This window comes from Lobosporangium transversale, assembly GCF_002105155.1.
Source record: "Lobosporangium transversale strain NRRL 3116 chromosome Unknown BCR41scaffold_16, whole genome shotgun sequence".
Lineage (NCBI taxonomy): Eukaryota > Fungi > Mortierellomycota > Mortierellomycetes > Mortierellales > Mortierellaceae > Lobosporangium > Lobosporangium transversale.
In genome coordinates this window covers 629,315-647,083 of record NW_019028994.1, presented here as the reverse complement: position 1 = coordinate 647,083, position 17,769 = coordinate 629,315, and the positions used below count along the sequence as shown (strand labels likewise).

At 40.5% G+C, this 17,769-nt stretch overlaps 6 protein-coding genes across 6 annotated transcripts; 3 read left to right on the top strand and 3 right to left on the bottom strand.

Annotated features, from left to right (window-relative positions):
• Positions 1-1,137: 1,137 nt before the first annotated feature.
• On the bottom strand, positions 1,138-4,269 carry BCR41DRAFT_377629 (adaptin N terminal region-domain-containing protein; the record flags this gene model as incomplete). The annotated part of the gene is made up of 9 exons (XM_022027115.1): positions 1,138-1,167; positions 1,212-1,613; positions 1,716-1,984; positions 2,186-2,680; positions 2,795-3,029; positions 3,175-3,314; positions 3,420-3,657; positions 3,794-3,955; positions 4,099-4,269. 9 exons carry the CDS (start codon positions 4,267-4,269, stop codon positions 1,138-1,140), a joined length of 2,142 nt encoding a protein of 713 aa, XP_021881961.1.
• Positions 4,270-4,984: 715 nt separating this feature from the next.
• BCR41DRAFT_352748 (hypothetical protein) lies at positions 4,985-5,445 on the top strand. Its single transcript, XM_022024008.1, has one exon. It carries the CDS (start codon positions 4,989-4,991, stop codon positions 5,436-5,438), a length of 450 nt encoding a protein of 149 aa, XP_021881960.1. The 5' UTR covers positions 4,985-4,988; the 3' UTR covers positions 5,439-5,445.
• An 832-nt stretch (positions 5,446-6,277) lies between these two features.
• On the top strand, positions 6,278-9,068 carry BCR41DRAFT_335942 (isocitrate dehydrogenase [NADP] cytoplasmic-like protein). The gene is made up of 7 exons (XM_022022012.1): positions 6,278-6,430; positions 6,573-6,595; positions 6,786-6,830; positions 6,945-7,023; positions 7,712-7,833; positions 7,994-8,263; positions 8,384-9,068. Exons 1-7 carry the CDS (start codon positions 6,406-6,408, stop codon positions 9,053-9,055), a joined length of 1,236 nt encoding a protein of 411 aa, XP_021881959.1. The 5' UTR covers positions 6,278-6,405; the 3' UTR covers positions 9,056-9,068.
• A 370-nt stretch (positions 9,069-9,438) lies between these two features.
• On the bottom strand, positions 9,439-11,992 carry BCR41DRAFT_352745 (Cupredoxin). Its single transcript, XM_022024007.1, has 3 exons — positions 11,382-11,992; positions 10,654-11,001; positions 9,439-10,497 (listed from the first exon to the last, which is right to left on the bottom strand). The coding sequence occupies exons 1-3, from the start codon at positions 11,804-11,806 to the stop codon at positions 9,504-9,506; spliced, it is 1,767 nt and encodes a 588-aa protein (XP_021881958.1). The 5' UTR covers positions 11,807-11,992; the 3' UTR covers positions 9,439-9,503.
• Positions 11,993-13,508: 1,516 nt separating this feature from the next.
• BCR41DRAFT_305087 (ammonium transporter AmtB-like domain-containing protein) lies at positions 13,509-14,992 on the top strand (the record flags this gene model as incomplete). The annotated part of the gene is made up of 2 exons (XM_022020777.1): positions 13,509-13,697; positions 13,808-14,992. The coding sequence occupies 2 exons, from the start codon at positions 13,509-13,511 to the stop codon at positions 14,990-14,992; spliced, it is 1,374 nt and encodes a 457-aa protein (XP_021881957.1).
• Positions 14,993-15,213: 221 nt separating this feature from the next.
• BCR41DRAFT_352741 (HAD hydrolase) lies at positions 15,214-17,399 on the bottom strand. The gene is made up of 9 exons (XM_022024006.1): positions 17,196-17,399; positions 17,061-17,110; positions 16,864-16,954; positions 16,537-16,761; positions 16,324-16,432; positions 16,082-16,167; positions 15,851-15,925; positions 15,568-15,700; positions 15,214-15,439 (listed from the first exon to the last, which is right to left on the bottom strand). The coding sequence occupies exons 1-9, from the start codon at positions 17,361-17,363 to the stop codon at positions 15,240-15,242; spliced, it is 1,137 nt and encodes a 378-aa protein (XP_021881956.1). The 5' UTR covers positions 17,364-17,399; the 3' UTR covers positions 15,214-15,239.
• Positions 17,400-17,769: the final 370 nt, after the last annotated feature.

Here is a 17,769-nt window from a genome sequence, read left to right as displayed (position 1 = left end):
GTGCAGTCGGTGACTCTAAACTTGTTTGCGAGAGCGCAATACCGTATGTCTACAGTTAAGGGAAAAAAAAAAAAAAAAAAAAAAATGTATGGCCATTAGAACAAATAAAAGTACTCCTTATTTATAAAATTCTGCAACGACTTGTTGCTTTGAGAACTTACTAAAGCAATGTTGTCATTCAAAACCAACTCCAAACCGGAGCGCTCTGGGAACGAAACAATTGCGGGTTCCTTTGTCGACTTCTTTGCAGTACCGCTTTTCTTGGTCTTCGTTTCGCTCGATTTGCTGCCCTCTTTTGCTTTTGTTTTCTCCTTTTCCTTCTCTTTCTTGGGCTTGTTTTTCGTCGGCGTTGATACAACCTCCGGAACCACATTAGGAATTTGAGCTTTCGTTTTGACACGTTCAGGTTCCGGTGATATGCGCTGAATGGCTGGCGTTTCCAATTCTATCAATTGCTGCTCTCCCTGTTCCTTCGATTTCTTCGTGCCCTTCTTCTTCTTCTTCATAGTCTCTTTATCTTCCGCCGCCTTGGGCTCCTTCTTGGATGATTTGGATTTCTTGGCTTCCTTCTTGTCCTTCTTGTCCTTCTTCATTTGCAAAGCCTCCATACGACGCCGCTGTGCGAGTTCATCTTCCATTCGTCGAACCTCTTCCGGCTTCATATATGGTTTTGCCCGAGGTAAATCCTCATCTTCACCCACAGGAATGGAGAGATCTACTGAATGAAGTGCAGATTGGTCATAATCCAGAATACCCTTTTGACCTCCATGAAGCCTAGTCGCAGCCTTGTCCGCGTCATCTTCACTCGCAGAAAGCATTGCATCCTCCGGCATTTCCTCCGTTGCAAACTCCACTGGCTGAGGAGGTGGAGAAGGTGATCTCTCCCTTCGCTTGGATTTCTTCTTGGATTTTTTGCCAAGAACAATCGGCTTCTCAAACCCTGCCATGCTAAGTTGAACTATAGGGATCGAATCAACATCCAAATCATCCTGAGCTTTCTGTTGACTTCTTGAAGAATCATCACTGCCACCAATATAATATGGATCATGCTTCAGCCGTTCTCTTCTTTCAGCCTTGCGCTATTGAGCGATTGATACGATTTTTTTTTTTTTTTTTTTTTTTTCCATTAATTAATAATTAAGATTCAACATCTTCACGCTCCATTATCTTGATTTTTTTTTTTTTCTCCCTCGTCTTAGAACTCTCTTTACCTTAGCTCTGGCTTCAGCACTTTCCTTGGAGTCCTCCTGATCCTGGTTCTTCTTACCCTTCTTCTTTCTGTTACCAGGAGTCGCTCCTTGGCCACTCCATCCATATCCGTACGAAGAACTGGCTTCATTCAAGAAATCATCGTCTGAGGATTCTGATACAGGTTCTGGAGCAGGTTCATGGATCCAGGCTTCCAAATCAAGTCCTTCAGGGACAGGAACCTTCCTTTGAGCTTTAGGTGCAACAGGGTTGAGCTCAAGATTAAAGAAAAGAGGATAGAGTGAGCCAAGGATAGCGGGGGGTTTGGGCATTGTCGGTGCAAAAGAAACTGAATTCTCAACCTTGAGTGGTGTTCGCGGCGCATGTTCAGAGATGATTTCCAAAATCACAGACACGTTGGAGGCCTATTCAACATTCAAGGAAAGTAAATAAATAACCATGAGATCTGCTATTATTGACTATAATAATAATTAAATAAATAAATAAATAAAAAGACGATCACTTACTCTCTCTTGAACCTCCAGATCAGGACTACGACTGAACATGTCTTTAACAGCCTTGCGAAGCGAGTCGATAGTTTCGATTAATTGTTGTCGGGCTTCCTCATTCCATGAGTATTGAAGGCTATTCATCCAGTAACCAAAGATCTTCAGTATACTCTGTAGATAGGTCGCTTGAATAGGTGGTTCAAGCTTACAAGTCGACTTTTGAGTCAAGAGCTCCAATGCTGTCTCTGGAGAATCAAGCAGAGCGCAATACTCGCCCGTCAACCATGCTGCAGCCAACAAGACCATTGAATTTGAGCTTTCAACGTTATCAGGCTCTGTTAGCCTGGTATCCGCAAGCAAGCGCATCTATATTTGAAGAAAAAAAAAAAAAAAGGTCAAATAGTGTACATTTGCTAGGAATTTTTTTTTCTCCTATGCTTGAAATTTCATCAAGTAGCCTTAAGAAAAAAGGAAAACGAAGTGTATACGAACCATTAATCGCACAGTATACGGCCGCACGCTCTTGACACGAACTCCGACATCCATGAACTGTTGCATCAACAAATTACCAACATTCACTCCAGCAACATTGGTCAAATCCGAGAGCACTGCCAGATACCATTCAAAGTTGCTCACGTTCGCATACGAGTTTTGAGAACAGATAAGCACGATCCTGCGTACGATATCAGCACGATAGGAAGGATCCATCAATGCACTCATAGCACTGCCATTGTTATTAGCATTGTTGATGGCAGAGATCTCCTGGCTGTGATCATTCGCTGGGAGCAAGTGATTAATCAGACGTTTGACAATCTCGGTCAAATTTTTCTTGTTGGCCATTCCCACAATCAAATCCAATGTCCTCATGCGGATAGAAATATCTGGGTCATCAATGCATTTCAAAATAATATCCTTGTGTTCTCCAACAAGATGAGGGTGTGTAGGGAGGATCTTGGTCAATGCCAATAGTCCGATATATTTCACTATTAATAATTAATAATTGATTGATAAAATTAGGGATAAATTAAAAAATCATCCTGAGATTGAAAATAAAAATAACTATAAAAATATAAATAAAAATAAAAATAAACGCTTACAATTTTGATCCGGATCCTCTAGGAACGTTCGTAACTTGCTGACACAGGTGGCCGCCAAGGTATTGGCGCTTTCAACATTACTTCCAGATCCGCTTGTGACTAACATACCACCTGCAATGACTGTATGAATGCACTCGTATAATAAGGACATGGCGGGTGTTGTCTGAATAAGAGTCGTAATGGGTGGTAAAAGCTTTTTTGTCAAACGAGGTTCATAGGGTGTCAATGCTGCAAACTAAGTTCCACGCGGATATTTTGAAAAATGTATTAATTAGCATTTCGATATTACATTGCAAGGAATCATCTTTATGTGAAATTCACATATCAATAAAGTAATTAAAAAAAAAAAATTAAAAAAAAAAAATAAAGATATTACGTACTAGTTTGATGATCTTGATAAGCATCCAATTGTTTGAGGATGTCGTTAGTAGCTTGAAGAGCTGTGGAGCCAGCGAAAGATAATTCTTGGGATTGCGACGCGCCAGTTCACATATTACGTTGACAGCAGCAGATACGACAGCTGAAAGATGCGCATGTATATATAACACATGTGTTAGTCAGTATTCATCTATAGAGCCAATGAGAATAATCCCATTTGAAGAACCGCACTTTGCCTTTCACTTACATGGATCAGGGTCATCCAAACGATCCTTCATACGCGAGAAACTCAAGCGCAAACCTTCTGGATATTTCAAAAAGACTTTGTAAAGTACTAGCAAGACTTTTTTACGGATGATCGGGCGAGAATGGTTGAGCATAGAGACAAGGTCCGCACAAAGGTCGCGTGCCAAGTCTGGGGTAAGGATATGTGATAATCCATTGATAGCCACTCCTACTTCGCATGGGTTAGAGGAAGCAAGATCCTACGGAATGATAAAGACATACAAAAAGAATGACGCTATAGTTTGCGGTTTGGTATTCCCGAAAAGTGCATATTGCTGCTCAGAGCTGAGGCGGAGTAATGATAAAACAAGGATTTTTTATTTTTGCGCGACTTACCTTTTTGATGAGATTGGTCGTAAGCATGAGCACATCTGTTTCCTGGGTAAATGATTGAACCGCTCCAAGATATCCTATGCTCTTGTATAGGAACTTTGGTGATGACATGACCTCAACCACATGAAAGGATGCCCAAGACATGTCGTATCCCATCATTTGAAGCTGTGAATAAAGAATAGTCGTTTAAACAAAAACATGTTATTTGCTGATGAACAAGTGCGCAAAGAGATAGATGATAATGAAATGATGCAGCTTTTTTTTTTTTTTTTTTTTTTTTTTTTTCTTCCTAGTGCCCAAGTCTTTACATAGGTAAGTTTGGCAATGGCTTGCGCCTTGAGGTCTGGGTCATTGCGTCGTAACTCGAGTCGAATGTCAGCAATCTCCTTTGCAATATAAGCCTGTTCGTTTTTCTTGTTCTGGCGAATTCCTCGAATGAGGTCTGTCAGCGTATGAGCGAACAATCCGTTGATGTTCATGGCGAGAATTTTGGTGTGACGTATCCGACTAGAGCGCCTGCATAAAAAAGTCCCAATGATCCTGCTAGAGTACTTGAACTGGGAATTGAGGGTTTGCCTTGATGGAGGAAACAGAGCCTCGTAATTCAGTTTCATGCAGCGCAAAAAGGTGAGCACGTGCCAGTAGTCTATGATAATGCAGGTGCAATTGAAAATAAAAAATGAAAATGAATCTCAGACAAACCATGTCAAAGCCCTGTTTATTGAGGATATTGAACCCTTTTTGGGAGTAGGAATTCCAGCATACAGGGGTGCAAGCTTTCGAGACTGAACTCCGGCACCCACGATCAACCCCGATATTCCGGTGCCTTGTGCTTGTGGTACGAACCCTATCTACGCCTCATGACTTCAGCTTCAAGCCCTTTCAGAGGCAGCTCGACAAAGGTTTCCACACTTTGCGCCTCTTCCCTAGAGCCTTCTTCCTTTTCCTGGATCTAGACAATGGTCCATACATGTCGATAGCTTTCTAGCACAATCTCGATCAAAACTTGCATTGTATAGAACACCGGGAGGGAAAAGGGATCAACACTCCTCAACACGTATAAAAAGGACCACGAAAAGTCTTCGATTTCCTCATCAACAAATCCTACAATCCACTTGAACTTGCACCAACAAGCAAAAAAAAAAAAACAATAACAACAATCCTTTACCAATCAATCCTCTATAACAATCATCTCATCATGCCTTCCATTCAAGTTTTGACCCTTGCCTTGCTCGGACTCGCTGCTTCTGCCCATGCTCTCTGCAAGCCTGCTGTCGGTATCCGCGCGATGACCAACAACAACTGCCACCCGGTCTTCTGTACTCCTCAAGGAAACTGCAGCTACCAGCCCTGCCACTTTATTACAATCTACCACAACGACGGATCGTCGACTGGAGGATTCGAGATTGGAGGCCCTGTCCAGTTCAGTGAAGGCAAGAGGGACCAGATCTATGAGTGGGGTTTCTTTGGAAGCAAGGATGCAAAGGGCATGAGTGTCTACGCTAACGGCTGCGGTGGCAGTGGAGGCAACGGTGGTTTGGGAGGAATGGGCTGTGATGGCAATGCTGTCAAGAGAACCAACCGTTCATTGCCTGGAGTCAGCAGAGTGTACTATGACTGTGGAAAGGTCCCAGCTGTCCCCAAGTAGAGCATTAGCATTAATTATTTTATTTTTTTACATTAATACCAATATTGGAAATAGAAAGTTTTATTAAATACCACAACTCCCTTTGTCTAAAAGAAGGCTTATTAACATTGAGATCCGGATATCTACGTCTGCTTTAAATGTATTACCTATTTAATCTACCTTTTTCATTATTTCCAATCATTATCATGGTCACCCGATCATCCTTTTTTTTAAAAAAAAAAAGCGTGGAAACACGGGGAGGCGAAGATAATTCTGCCACAGACACGCATTCCTATTGGCTCGAGCTTAAACTAGTTGCTTGGTAGGTTGATGTTAGTTGAGAACGAGTTGGCTAAATGATAAAACACCCGTTACTATTTGAACCCTTGTTTAAAGCAATGTACTATACAATATTCATATAGCCCATCGTCTTTGGATTGCACATATTTCGTTATAACACTTTTTTTTTTTTTTTTTTTTTTTTCCCACGTAGGATGCACAACAGATTGTGGAGGCAAAAAGAAAAGATGAGGATCTGTGCATGGCTTGTACGATGTTCATGTAAACTGTACACATGCACAGGCAAGCAGCATGAGAAAAAGCAGGAATGACGAATGAGGGTAAAAAAAACAAAGTAAGCCCTGTAACAAGATTGAACACAAGAAGAAAGTCCAACTGAACATGTAACATGTACATGTACATGCTAGTCTCATAAAGAAAAGCCCAAGGAATACGTGTAACACACAATACAAATTTATGGCAAAAAGCAACTTTTGGGTAATGTCTGTGCCGACATACACAGCGCGGGGGGGAGCATTCACCCGTTTTTTTTTTTTATTGATTAGAAACCCCACTTTTTTCTTTTCTCTTTCTTCTCTTTCCTCTTTCTCTTTCTAGTCTGTTCTTCTTCTTCCTTTCTTCTTTATCCATCAGTCTTCATCCAAACTCCTTTTCTTTACCCTAGTTTTTACATTACAGTCAAAGCAACATGACCAACGCCAACAAGATCAACGGTTCGTAACAACATAACTAACCTCGTCAATCAACTATTCTTTTATATTCTTTGTCTTGTTCCTATATTGATATAACGCTTATTCTGACCCGGTTTCTACTTGTATCATTATGTTATTATTATCGCGAATGATCCTACAATAGGAGGAACCGTCGTCGAGATGCAGGTATATTAAGCCGACCCTTATTTTTTAATTCTTTCTTTCCTGATATCTTTGCGCTTTCTTTAAATCTATTCCAGTCAAAGTCAAAGTCAAAGTCGAAGGAAAAGAAGAAAAAAAAAAAAAGAATTCTGTTACTCATTACACTTTGTTCATGACTCTCATTCTGCATTGCAATGATTCCATTGTCTTTTAGGGTGATGAGATGACTCGCATCATCTGGGACGGCATTCGTGACAAGGTATGTTTATCCCGAAAAAGAAAAAGAAAAAAATCGCGACTTAATTGCCTAATTGTTTCGTGCAAGTGTCTTTTAAAATGATTCTAATACACATTTATATGATTGCTTGGATAGTTGATTCTCCCATATGTTGACCTTGACATCAAGTTCTTTGATCTTGGCATGGAGTACCGTGATCAGACTGACGATCAAGGTGAGTCTCTTTCTCTCTCCCTCTCTCTTTTTCTCTCTCTCAATTCTTGACTATTTCACTTTATTGATTTTACTGATCCGAGGAAGTGTATTTATAAAACTTGAGATGGTCGTATTCTTCAATTTTTTTTATTTGCTGGAACCGACGTTCGCTTTGATCAACAAACAAAAAAAAAAAAAAAAAAAAAAAAAAAGAGGACAGACAACAACAGCAACAATGGTTTAATATGATACTATGAAGAGAGCAGTAGCCAAAGAAAGGAAAAAAAAAAATGATCTGACAATGTGCGATGGGTCAGTCGGCTCCTAAAGTGATAATTATTTTCAAATGTCTAAATATAAAACATGAATTATATACGAATACTTTTAATGATGGGAAGAGCGGGGGATGTGGGGGCTGATGAGACTCTGAAGGAAATGGCACCATCAGATAACGATCGATATGGGACATGTTCGACTTTATTATTATATCTGACACAACATCTATAACATTCAAATAACGATGATTTCGTGGGGGAGAAGAGTAGAATGAAAGTGAACCCCGACAGAAGTGTCGTGATTTGTGACTTGCAATTTTATTTAATCGTGGGGAATAATTTACTTTTTTTCTCACATTATAATTGCACACAAACCAATCCATTTGATTATGACGTACTAACCTAATTGCTCTTATTTTTACTTTTTAAAAGTCACCATTGATGCCGCTGAGGCTATCAAAAAGTACAAGGTCGGCATCAAGTGCGCCACTATCACCCCAGATGAGGCCCGTGTTGAGGAGTTCAAGCTCAAGAAGATGTGGAAATCACCCAACGTAAGCATTTATACACACCTTTTTTTTTTTTTTTTTTTTTTTTTTTTTTTAAATTCAATATTTGACAGAGACTAGTCAGGAAGAAAAACACGAGGAATCATTTCCTAATCAACAATTGTTATTATTGTTTTCTTTTCTTTTTCTGCTGGTTAATCTCCAGGGTACCATCCGCAATATCTTGGGAGGCACTGTTTTCCGTGAGCCCATTCTTTGCAAGAACATCCCTCGCTTGGTCCCTGGCTGGACAAAGCCCATCATCTTGGGACGTCATGCCTTCGGTGATCAGTACAAGGCCACAGACATCGTTGTCGATGGCCCCGGTCGCTTGGAGTTGGTCTTCACCCCCGCAGATGGCTCGGAGAAGAAGAACTTGGTCGTCTATGACTTTGAGGGACCCGGTGTTGCCATGGGAATGTACAACCATGATGAGGTAAAGTATCTCTTCCATCCAAATTCTTTCACCTCTTCGAATTGATCCGTTAAAGAAAGATAATTTAATGACCCTTGGGACATTCCCTCTTTTTATTACCATTATCATTCCCCTAATTAGTCCATCATCGGATTCGCTCACTCATGCTTCAAGGTCGCTATTGAAAAGTCATACCCCTTGTACATGTCGACCAAGAACACAATCTTGAAGAAGTACGATGGTCGCTTCAAGGATATCTTCCAAGAGATCTACGAGCGTGATTACAAGGAGCAGTTCGAGGCCAAGAAGATTTGGTATGAGCATCGTTTGATCGATGATATGGTCGCTCAGATGTTAAAGTCCTCTGGAGGCTTCGTCTGGGCCTGCAAAAACTATGATGGTGATGTCCAATCTGATATCGTTGCTCAGGGCTATGGTTCCCTTGGTCTGATGACCTCAGTCCTCTTGACCCCCGATGGTCAGTGCTGTGAGGCCGAGGCCGCTCACGGAACTGTTACCCGTCATTACCGTGAGCACCAAAAGGGTCGGGAGACCTCCACAAACCCCATTGCCTCCATCTTTGCCTGGACCCGTGGTCTGGAGTTCCGTGCCAAGATCGATAACAACGAGGCCTTGAAGGAGTTTGCTCATCAGTTGGAGGCTGTCTGCATCGAGACCATCGAGGCTGGTGACATGACCAAGGACTTGGCCCTGATCATCCATGGCAAGGACATGAAGCGTGAGCACTACTTGAATACTTTTGAATTCTTGGATCGTTTGGCTGAAAACTTGCAAAAGAAGCGTAGCGCTTAAAAGAAAAAAAAGGAAAAAAAAAAAAGAAAAAAAAAAGTAAGAAAGGAAAAAAAAAAAAAAAAGATCTGTCTCTTTACATTCTTTGACAGTTTTTTTTGCTTTTTTCTTTAATTCTTTTTTATTTTTTATTCTTTTTTTTTTTTTTTTTTATTATCCCCTTTCCTCATTCATTCCCTCATTTGTATTATCTTCAATAATAATAAAAAGCCAAAAAAAAAAAAAAAAAAAAAAAAAAAAGTGAAGTGAACCTAAAAGTACATCGTTTTTTTATAAATAGCATAAAAAAGCAAAGAAGACGTGTCTAATCTAATGTAAAAAAAAAACTGTTACAATCTTGATGAATTAGTCAAAAAGATAAATAAATAAATAAAAAAAAAAAAAAAGGTGAGGGATGGAGTAAAGAAGTATGGATATTAATTAATATGCTAGTCGGATTCAGTGAAGAGACCTATGAGGGAGGGGCCAGTGGTTTAGGAACAAATCCAGTATGAGCCTTGAATCCCAGTGGTGGTCCAGCCTCACAGAGTTTGTTCACATGTTTTGGAATGCCCATGGCACGCAGTTCATCCGGTAGCTCAACAAACTGCATCACCAACCCTGTGGTGACATGCCACTCAATGTGACAGTGTAAAGACCATACGCCGGGGTTGTCGGCCCTGAACCGGATGACGGTGAATCCATTTTTGGGTACAGTAGCTGTGTCTCTCCTGAGTGGATTGATGGCATTGATGGGTGTCTTCCCTTCCTCATAAAATCCCACTCCTTGAGCGATCACCTGGAATGTATGTCCATGAAGATGAAACGGATGCTCACCACCAAGCGAATTATCCAAGATGATTTGCACAACTGCTCCTCTTCGTTCAATCTTCATCACATGTTGATTGACCTCATAGACTACGCCCGGATCCAGATTCTGGTTAATGGTTGGATTCCATGCATTTCCTGAATAGGTAATATCGTTCATATAACCCCGAACAATATTATCTGTTGCATTCTTTTTGAATGAGATTCGGACCAAAAAACTGTTTGTGATGGGCTCCAGAATCGGCTCAGGCTTCAGAGGATGAAGATTATTCAAATCCAAATCTTGACAAGCCTCCGAAAATGCCGGATTGACAACGGGTTCCTGTCCTTCTCCAAGATTAGGTGGTGGGTTGAATCGACCAACAGAAGTGGGTTCCGCAGTGCCAGCTCCTTGATATCGAATTTCGCCCAAGATGATTGGATCAAGATTGGTGGAAGTCTTGGGTAAACAATCTATGCCCATCTCTGCACGCATCCAATAGTTTTGGACATCTTGGTTGGCAGTAACAATGACTGAGTAGCGCTGACCTGTGTTGATCGGTAAACTGTCTACTGTAATTGGATTTAAATCCGTACCATCTGCCTCAATAACCTGGAGTGTGTGGTTGTCAATTGAGAATAAGTATGGTGCAGCAGCGCTATAAAGAGAAAAGAAAAGAAAAGAAAGAAAGAAAGAAAAAGATTAGCCAATGATGAGAGCTGCGGAAGATGAACAAAAGTGGGCAATAAACACTTTTCTTTTTTTTTTAAAAAAAAAAAAAAAAAAAAAAAAAAAAAAAAGCAAAAGGACATACCCTGCATTAATGATGCGGAGTCGGTATCGTCTATTGGGTACAAAGTGAATGACTGTGCGCTCTCCCTTGGTACAAGGAAGATCAGAAGGCTGAATATTGGCACAATTGAAGGTATGTTTCCCATTGATGAGGCCATTATTTGGCACGGGTTCCTGACCATGACTCTCTGGCGAAAGATACTGTGTCAGCAATGCACCCGTAGGTTGGTGATACCAGTCTGAAAGAATGACTGTTCGTTCTTCATCGTATGCATTCAAGAACGGGTTTGTCTCGGGTGGGTCTCGGATAATGAGGGCACCAATCAGTCCGTCAATATATTGGTTTTCAAAATGGGCGTGCCACCAATGTCTATTATTGGACGTTGTAGCATACGCCCATTCAAACAAAAGTGGGAATAAAAAATAAAAATTTTTTAGTTCCGTGTGAGAAAGAGCAGTAAGCAAATGAAAAGAGAGATGCTTTTGTTTTGCTTTTGACAGATTTGTCAATCCCGTTCAAAGGTACATTAAAGGAAAAAGAAGAGAAAAAGATATATAGCAAAGACAAAGAGTTATAGAGATTCTTTTATCCTCTCATCTAATCTCTCAAACTGTATAAAGCAAAAGAGAGGAGAGAGAAAGATGAAGATTGAGATCTGTCCATTTGTTCAATAAGAAAATTAAAGAAAATAAAATAAAAATAAAAAAAATAAAAAAAAAATAAAAAAAAAAAAAGTGATATGGACATACGTTCCAACAACATTGTCTGTGCCAAAAGCATAAGTGAAATTGGTACCAGGGGGGATGGGACACTGGTTCATACCGGGCACACCGTCGTACCAAGGGTCACCGCGCATGGTCAGACCATGCCAATGGAATGAAGTCGGGACATCCATCGCATTCTCAACTACCACAGTCACATAGTCGCCTCGGTTGACCTCGATTTTAGGCCCTGGGAACTTGTCGTTAACGAGGATGACGGGACGAGTGACACCGTCCGGAGCAAATGTGGTAGTAGTGACCTTCCAGAAAAAGATACGGTTGCGGGGTGTTGAGGTGAAAGCAGGAGGTGCTGCATGGACTAGAGTCATCAAGTTGACAAGGAAGAGTAGCAACCATGCACAGGACATTCTTTTCCTTGTGCGCCTGGTATCATTATTATTCCTAGGCTTCATTATGATGCAAGTGGAGATGCTATATAAATATGGTATGTGGGTATTTGTCTATGTGTGTGTGTGTGATGAAAGGAAGGGAGGAAAGGAAAGGGTCAATAACGATTCGATTCAATCTGAATCCATTGATAATCAGTCCAGAGAAGCGATGAAGTGGGGTTGTTGGGCTGGTTTGGAAAGGAATGGCTGATTCATTTTAGTGTGGCAGGAACCAAAAAAAGAGCATTTGTGGCTTATAAACTCCGCCCCCCTCGCTGAGTCACGTGGATATAGGTAGAAGCAACAATGCTACGACAATTAGGAATAAGACTAAGGGTTAGTTACATTATAAATAGACTAAAAAGTATACAGAGAATACGTCGTACTTCGGCATATTACTCCTATTAGTTGGTAATCTATTAAAGATGGAATCAAGGAGTATGGAGTGCCATCGTTATGGACTCTTCAGATGTGCACGTGAGTTATAGTACCAAAAGGAAGTTGCCGCCAATTCTGAAACCAAATCTGTCTTGCTGTCTTGGACAAACAAAGTTGAATCTCGGGAAAGAAGGGGATGTGCGGTCCGTGCAAGCCTACTTCATTGACAATGAACAAAGTTTTTACTGGTGCCGTCTTGTCCAGAAACGCGTGTTTATAATATTTACTGGCTTTTGAAAAATATCCACATGGAAGTCATGGAAGGAAGCTTGATGCATAAACAAACGACATAGGCAAAACGCCCAAGTCAGTTAGGGTCTCTCATGTGTGCAAGTCAAAATGGATTGGTCGCATTCTGCTGTTTGTAGCACATGAATAGATAGACATTTTTAAAACATGGCTGTTAAACTACACAATAAATATAAAAAAAATAGCTAGCTAATATACTTGTTCATGTACTTTGTAATAACGATTTCAGCCTGTAGAGCTTACTGCAGTATATGAGTAGTCAGATAGGTTTTTATCATGCACAATGTATTGAAAAAAGCCAAAAGACGATTAGATTATGCTTTGCTTTAGATCGGCTAAACAGCTGTGCAAAAGCATCCCGTTCGCTTCTCTATCTCTGATACACCGTTTTTTTTTTTTTTTTTTTTTTTTTTTTGCATTCAGTTTTATTTTGTTTGGTTACTTTGTCTGCATGGCATGGGTAGACCCAAAGGGCTTTTGGCCACATGTAAACAAACAACTAATAGCAACACATAGCCTGCGAGATGATTACAAAGGCTAGAATCTCTATGATTGCTTTCTTTCATCTGCATTTTTTTTTTCTCTCTTTTTATTCCACTTATTGATATGAACAGCTTTTGTTTATCGTTCTAGTCTCGGCTTTTATTTTTTGATTGTTTAAACCTTGGCCTCTGTCTCTTGTTCTTAACGCACTCCAATAAACAAAGAGTTTGTAACAGCAGCATAATATATGCGTATCCAAGTGATATACACGTCTTTTTTTTATTTATTTTTGTAAACATCGCATAGGACAACAATATAAAGAATGGATCCATCCAACATCACTCTTTCATTTCTCACTTTTTCCTTCCTTCCTTCTTTTGTTTGATGCTATAACTCTTCTTGCTCGTCGAACATTCATTTAGTACCAATATCACTATTACTTGGTCCCATATCCTTTATCCATTACCGCCTTTTCCCCCTTTTTTTTGTGTCATAAACAAAACAATAAAGCAAATTAAAATAAAAGCAAATGAATACATCAGATCCTGCTACCCCTATGCCTGCCCCAGCCGCTATCGGCTCAGAGTTCAATGCCGGTGATATCGCATGGACATTGACTTCAACAGCTCTAGTCTGGCTCATGATCCCTGGCATTGGTTACTTCTACTCGGGCATGGCTCGATCCAAGAATGCACTCTCGTTGATCATGCTGTCTTGCTGCTCTGTCGCAGTAGTTTCATTTCAGGTTTGTTCATTAAATCGAAAAAAATAAAGAAATAAAAAATAAAAAAGACTCCTTATTCCTAAAAGCATTTTTTTTTTTTTTTCTCCGTAATCATCTATTTCATCGTTTAGTGGTTCTTATTTGGCTATTCACTTGCATTCAGTAAATCTGGCTCCAAGTTCATTGGGAATTTCGAGAATGCATTTTTCCGTGGTGTACTCGGTGCGCCTTCAGTCGGTAGTGCCAAGATCCCAGACCTGGTCTTCATGATCTTCCAATCCATGTTCGCAGCTCTTACACCAGCCCTGGCCATTGGAGCTGCTGCAGAACGCGGACGAATTGTTCCGACCCTTGTCTTCATCTTTCTTTGGACTACATTTGTCTATGATTTTATCGCATGCTGGACCTGGTCAAGTAACGGATGGTCATTTGTGATGGGAGGCCTTGATTTCGCAGGTGGCACTCCCGTTCACATATCTTCCGGTGCAGCCGCATTGGCCTATGCGTTCGTCTTGGGCAGGCGTATAGGAGATCGGAAAGATTTTAGGCCCCATAGTATGAGCAATGTGGTCATTGGAACGTGCTTCATTTGGTTTGGTTGGTTCGGTTTCAACGGCGGCTCCGCATTGTCTGCTAATTTGAGGGCTGCTATGGCCTGTGTCGTGACCAACCTGTCTGCCTCTACTGCGGGTTTGACTTGGGTCCTTATGGACTATCATCATGATCGCAAGCTATCCGTCTTGGGATTCTGCTCTGGTGCTGTTGCGGGCTTAGTTTCGATCACACCCGCCTCAGGATACGTCTCTCCAGGCTCAAGTGTCGCTATTGGGTTCCTGGGCGCTGTGGCCTGCAACCTGGCAGTCCGTTTGAAGCATTACCTCAAGTACGACGATGCGTTCGATGTTTTTGCGGTCCATGGAGTTGGTGGTATTGTTGGGAATATTTTGACTGGAGTCTTTGCACAGGCCTCGATCGCAGCATTAGATGGCGTGACTGTGATCAATGGTGGATGGTTGGATCAGAATTGGATCCAAGTTGCCTACCAGCTCGTGGACTCTGCTGCAGGCTTGGGTTGGTCCTTTTGTGTGACCTATTTGATCTTAATTATCATGAACAAGGTCCCTGGCCTGAACCTGAGAGCGCACTCTGATCATGAACACAGAGGTCTGGACTTGGCCGAGCTAGGTGAAGCATGTTATGATCATTTGAACGAAAAGGCAGTCAACCCCAATGTTGAAGTGGGCAATGCTCAGGGCGGTGTCCTTACTTCTGAGGGCCTTGGACAGGAGATTAAAGCCGAAAGTTCTCATCCTTAGGGAGGAGAAAAGGGAGCCCTCTCAAAATGCGAATCAAGCAAGCAGCATACTTATTAAGATGACAAACATGGCCATATCCATGGTCGAAAGGATAATCACTTTGCATTATTTTCTATTTCCTACTCTGTTATAGTAAATGAGCTCTGTATCTCCAACCAATCTTAATCTTCATCAGTGCAAAGTAGTAAAATTTCTACCATCGATTTTATAATAAAAGGGTACGACATAATATCCAGGCCAATACTGTTTATTGTTTCTGTGTCTTCATCTTTTCCTTCTCAATAATCCAACGGACAGCATCCTCGACATGGTCAACAACTACTGTAGCAGGATGGATATGATGGTTTTCATTGTTCTTGGGTTTAAATATCCCGGTCTTGACCAATACCGAGTTCCAACCATATGCATTTGCTCCTGCAATATCTGAAGACGGATTGTCACCCACAACTGTCAAATAGAGATAGTTTGAAGGTTTGAATAGTAATATAAATAACAGTTTAGATATCATTAATAATATTTAAAAAAAAAAAAACACACGCACATAAACAAAGCATGGACTATAGCGATGTACCAACCATAGACAGTCCTTTTGGTATTGTCCCCATCAGCCAAGGGCGAAATCTTGTCCAAAACCGACTCTGCATACTCGTAGGTGCTCTTCATTGGCTTTCCAAAAGTTGTATATTCGAGTTCCTGACCTGTCAAATGCTTATTCCATCCAAGCATTCAATTTTGCAAAAAAAAAAAAAAAAAAAAAAAAATAAAGATTTTTAAATTCTATTCTGGAATGTGAAAAAAGAGAAAGGGCCGTTGTTACGACCACAGACAATTTGCGTGAGCTGTAAAGTTCATTCATACTTTGTAGATTTTCTCAAGACAAAGCTTGAAAGTCCCTTGGCCGAAACGGGGGACTGGAAAATCGGTACTCCAGACCTTTAAAAAGAAAAAACATCTCAATTGAGCCAGGTGAATGACACAGAAACATTTTTACAAATATGTATAGATAATAATGTGCCATCATCTAGCAAGATTCAATGTAATGAATTATCATCAAACAAACTCAGGAAGTTGCATCATTTGACAACATACCACATCTGGATTCGAAAAGTAGATTGGAGTACTTTGCTTCGATGAGTGTAACTCATCTGGATCTTTTATAGTTCCTAATTTTCCGCCTTTGGACAGTGTTCATAAAGAATGTAGGGAATGGAGGAGAAGGAGGGAAGGTGTTGATGAGAGTCAAGTTTTTTTTTTTTTTTTTTTTTTTTTTTTTTAAAGGATAGTAGCTACGCTATTGATGAAATAACGCATACAAATGTACACTTTTTTACCTTTGGAAACAAGCACATCCAAACAAATCTGAAGATCTCGACCCCAATTCAAAGAATCGTGGAACACCATGACTACATCGATTGGTTTTTCAAGTTTTCGTATGTACTCCTAAGCATTTTTTTAAGGCTTAATCTCTTCTATCGAACTAGGATTTGCAAATGAAAAAAAAAAAAAAAAAAAAAAAAGCTTTGGTATCCTTGAGGTAAACTTACTTCTTCAAGTGAGGTAGGCCGTGTATGATGGGTTGAAAGAGGGAAGACTGAGGGATGAGCGTTGTGGATTTCCTCTGGTGTCACAACATTCTTAAATCCATAGTCCTCTGCAACGTGTTTACATGATAAACCCTTGCCACCGACGACCAAGACATTGGCGTCCTTGTACTTTGGGACAAGCGCACGCATGGGTGAATGAGAAACTATTAATTGTTCATAATTGACCTAATAAAAATATTTGTAAAAAAAAATGTTGTGTTTTGATACCTATGCGGTAATCTTATTGAAGTGACACCATTGAAAGAAAAAAAAAAGACTTGATCTTACAGGGACACCTAACTTCTTGGAAAGCTCCTCTGCCTTTTGAACCTCTCGCACGCCACCTCCATTCGTGAGGAAGATATAGGACACCTTATTCCTAACAATTTTTTTTTTTTTTTTTTAAAAAAAAAGGCATTATTACGACTGGATTAGATACATCCTTCCTCTGTGTATGATCTATTTCAGTTTTTATAGGTGCATACTTCCAAAGTAACTCTAGTGCGTGTCGCGTCTGTGGGAGAACTTGTTTTCCCTAGATGGAATCCGAATGCATAGATCAATTTATCGTTTATTTGGTTTGAGCACTTCCTCTATTCCTACAGGGAGAGCACACACACCTTGACCAGCACACCATCAATGTCAAAGACAATACTATATGGGGCCGAAATAGCGCCAGATTTATTGATATGGGTATGCAGTCTCTGAAGATGGGTCAAGCGCTGAAAGCACAAGGAAGCGTGAAGAGAAGGTTGAGGGAGCCTGAACTTGGACAGGTAGCAGATCATTGTCAGAATTATTAAAAAAAGGTAATGAAATGAAATGGCAATTCTTTTGTTCATCCTCATTTCATTTCTCTTTGTATTGCCATATTGCAATTGGCCATGTTACCCTTAAGGAGGACCATGATTTCATTGGGAGAAGCTTACTGGGATACAAAGACCTTTACGTCCATTATCCGAGCTGGCAAGCCTCTGCTGTCCTTCTACACCCATCCTCATGTCCTATCATATCGAAAAAGGAAGCCGAGGATAAGCCTAGGGCATCATACGCTTTCTATTAATTTAGTTTAGTTCTTGAGTATCAATAAAAACTGATTACGCGCAGGAGAGGGTTACCAGCAGGGAAAGGAAATCATTCCGCTTTATTCTTCTCAATAGCATTCTGCTTAATGATCTAATTATCCCCGACGAC

What these genes read in the sequence shown, in the direction of transcription:
- BCR41DRAFT_352748 (XM_022024008.1), top strand. Translation starts at nt 4,989, where the DNA reads ATGCCTTCCATTCAAGTTTTGACCCTTGCCTTGCTCGGACTCGCTGCT.
- BCR41DRAFT_335942 (XM_022022012.1), top strand. Translation starts at nt 6,406, where the DNA reads ATGACCAACGCCAACAAGATCAACG. An exon ending in CAACGCCAACAAGATCAACG is followed by an intron (nt 6,431 to 6,572) that starts GTTCGTAACAAC and finishes ATCCTACAATAG; the next exon opens with GAGGAACCGTCGTCGAGATG. An exon ending in GAACCGTCGTCGAGATGCAG is followed by an intron (nt 6,596 to 6,785) that starts GTATATTAAGCC and finishes ATTGTCTTTTAG; the next exon opens with GGTGATGAGATGACTCGCAT.
- BCR41DRAFT_352745 (XM_022024007.1), bottom strand. Translation starts at nt 11,806, where the DNA reads ATGAAGCCTAGGAATAATAATGATACCAGGCGCACAAGGAAAAGAATG. An exon ending in ACAGACAATGTTGTTGGAAC is followed by an intron (nt 11,002 to 11,381) that starts GTATGTCCATAT and finishes GTCCAATAATAG; the next exon opens with ACATTGGTGGCACGCCCATT. An exon ending in CTCCGCATCATTAATGCAGG is followed by an intron (nt 10,498 to 10,653) that starts GTATGTCCTTTT and finishes TTCTCTTTATAG; the next exon opens with CGCTGCTGCACCATACTTAT.
- BCR41DRAFT_352741 (XM_022024006.1), bottom strand. Translation starts at nt 17,363, where the DNA reads ATGATCTGCTACCTGTCCAAGTTCAGGCTCCCTCAACCTTCTCTTCAC. An exon ending in TTGATGGTGTGCTGGTCAAG is followed by an intron (nt 17,111 to 17,195) that starts GTGTGTGTGCTC and finishes GATTCCATCTAG; the next exon opens with GGAAAACAAGTTCTCCCACA. An exon ending in GCACTAGAGTTACTTTGGAA is followed by an intron (nt 16,955 to 17,060) that starts GTATGCACCTAT and finishes AAAAATTGTTAG; the next exon opens with GAATAAGGTGTCCTATATCT.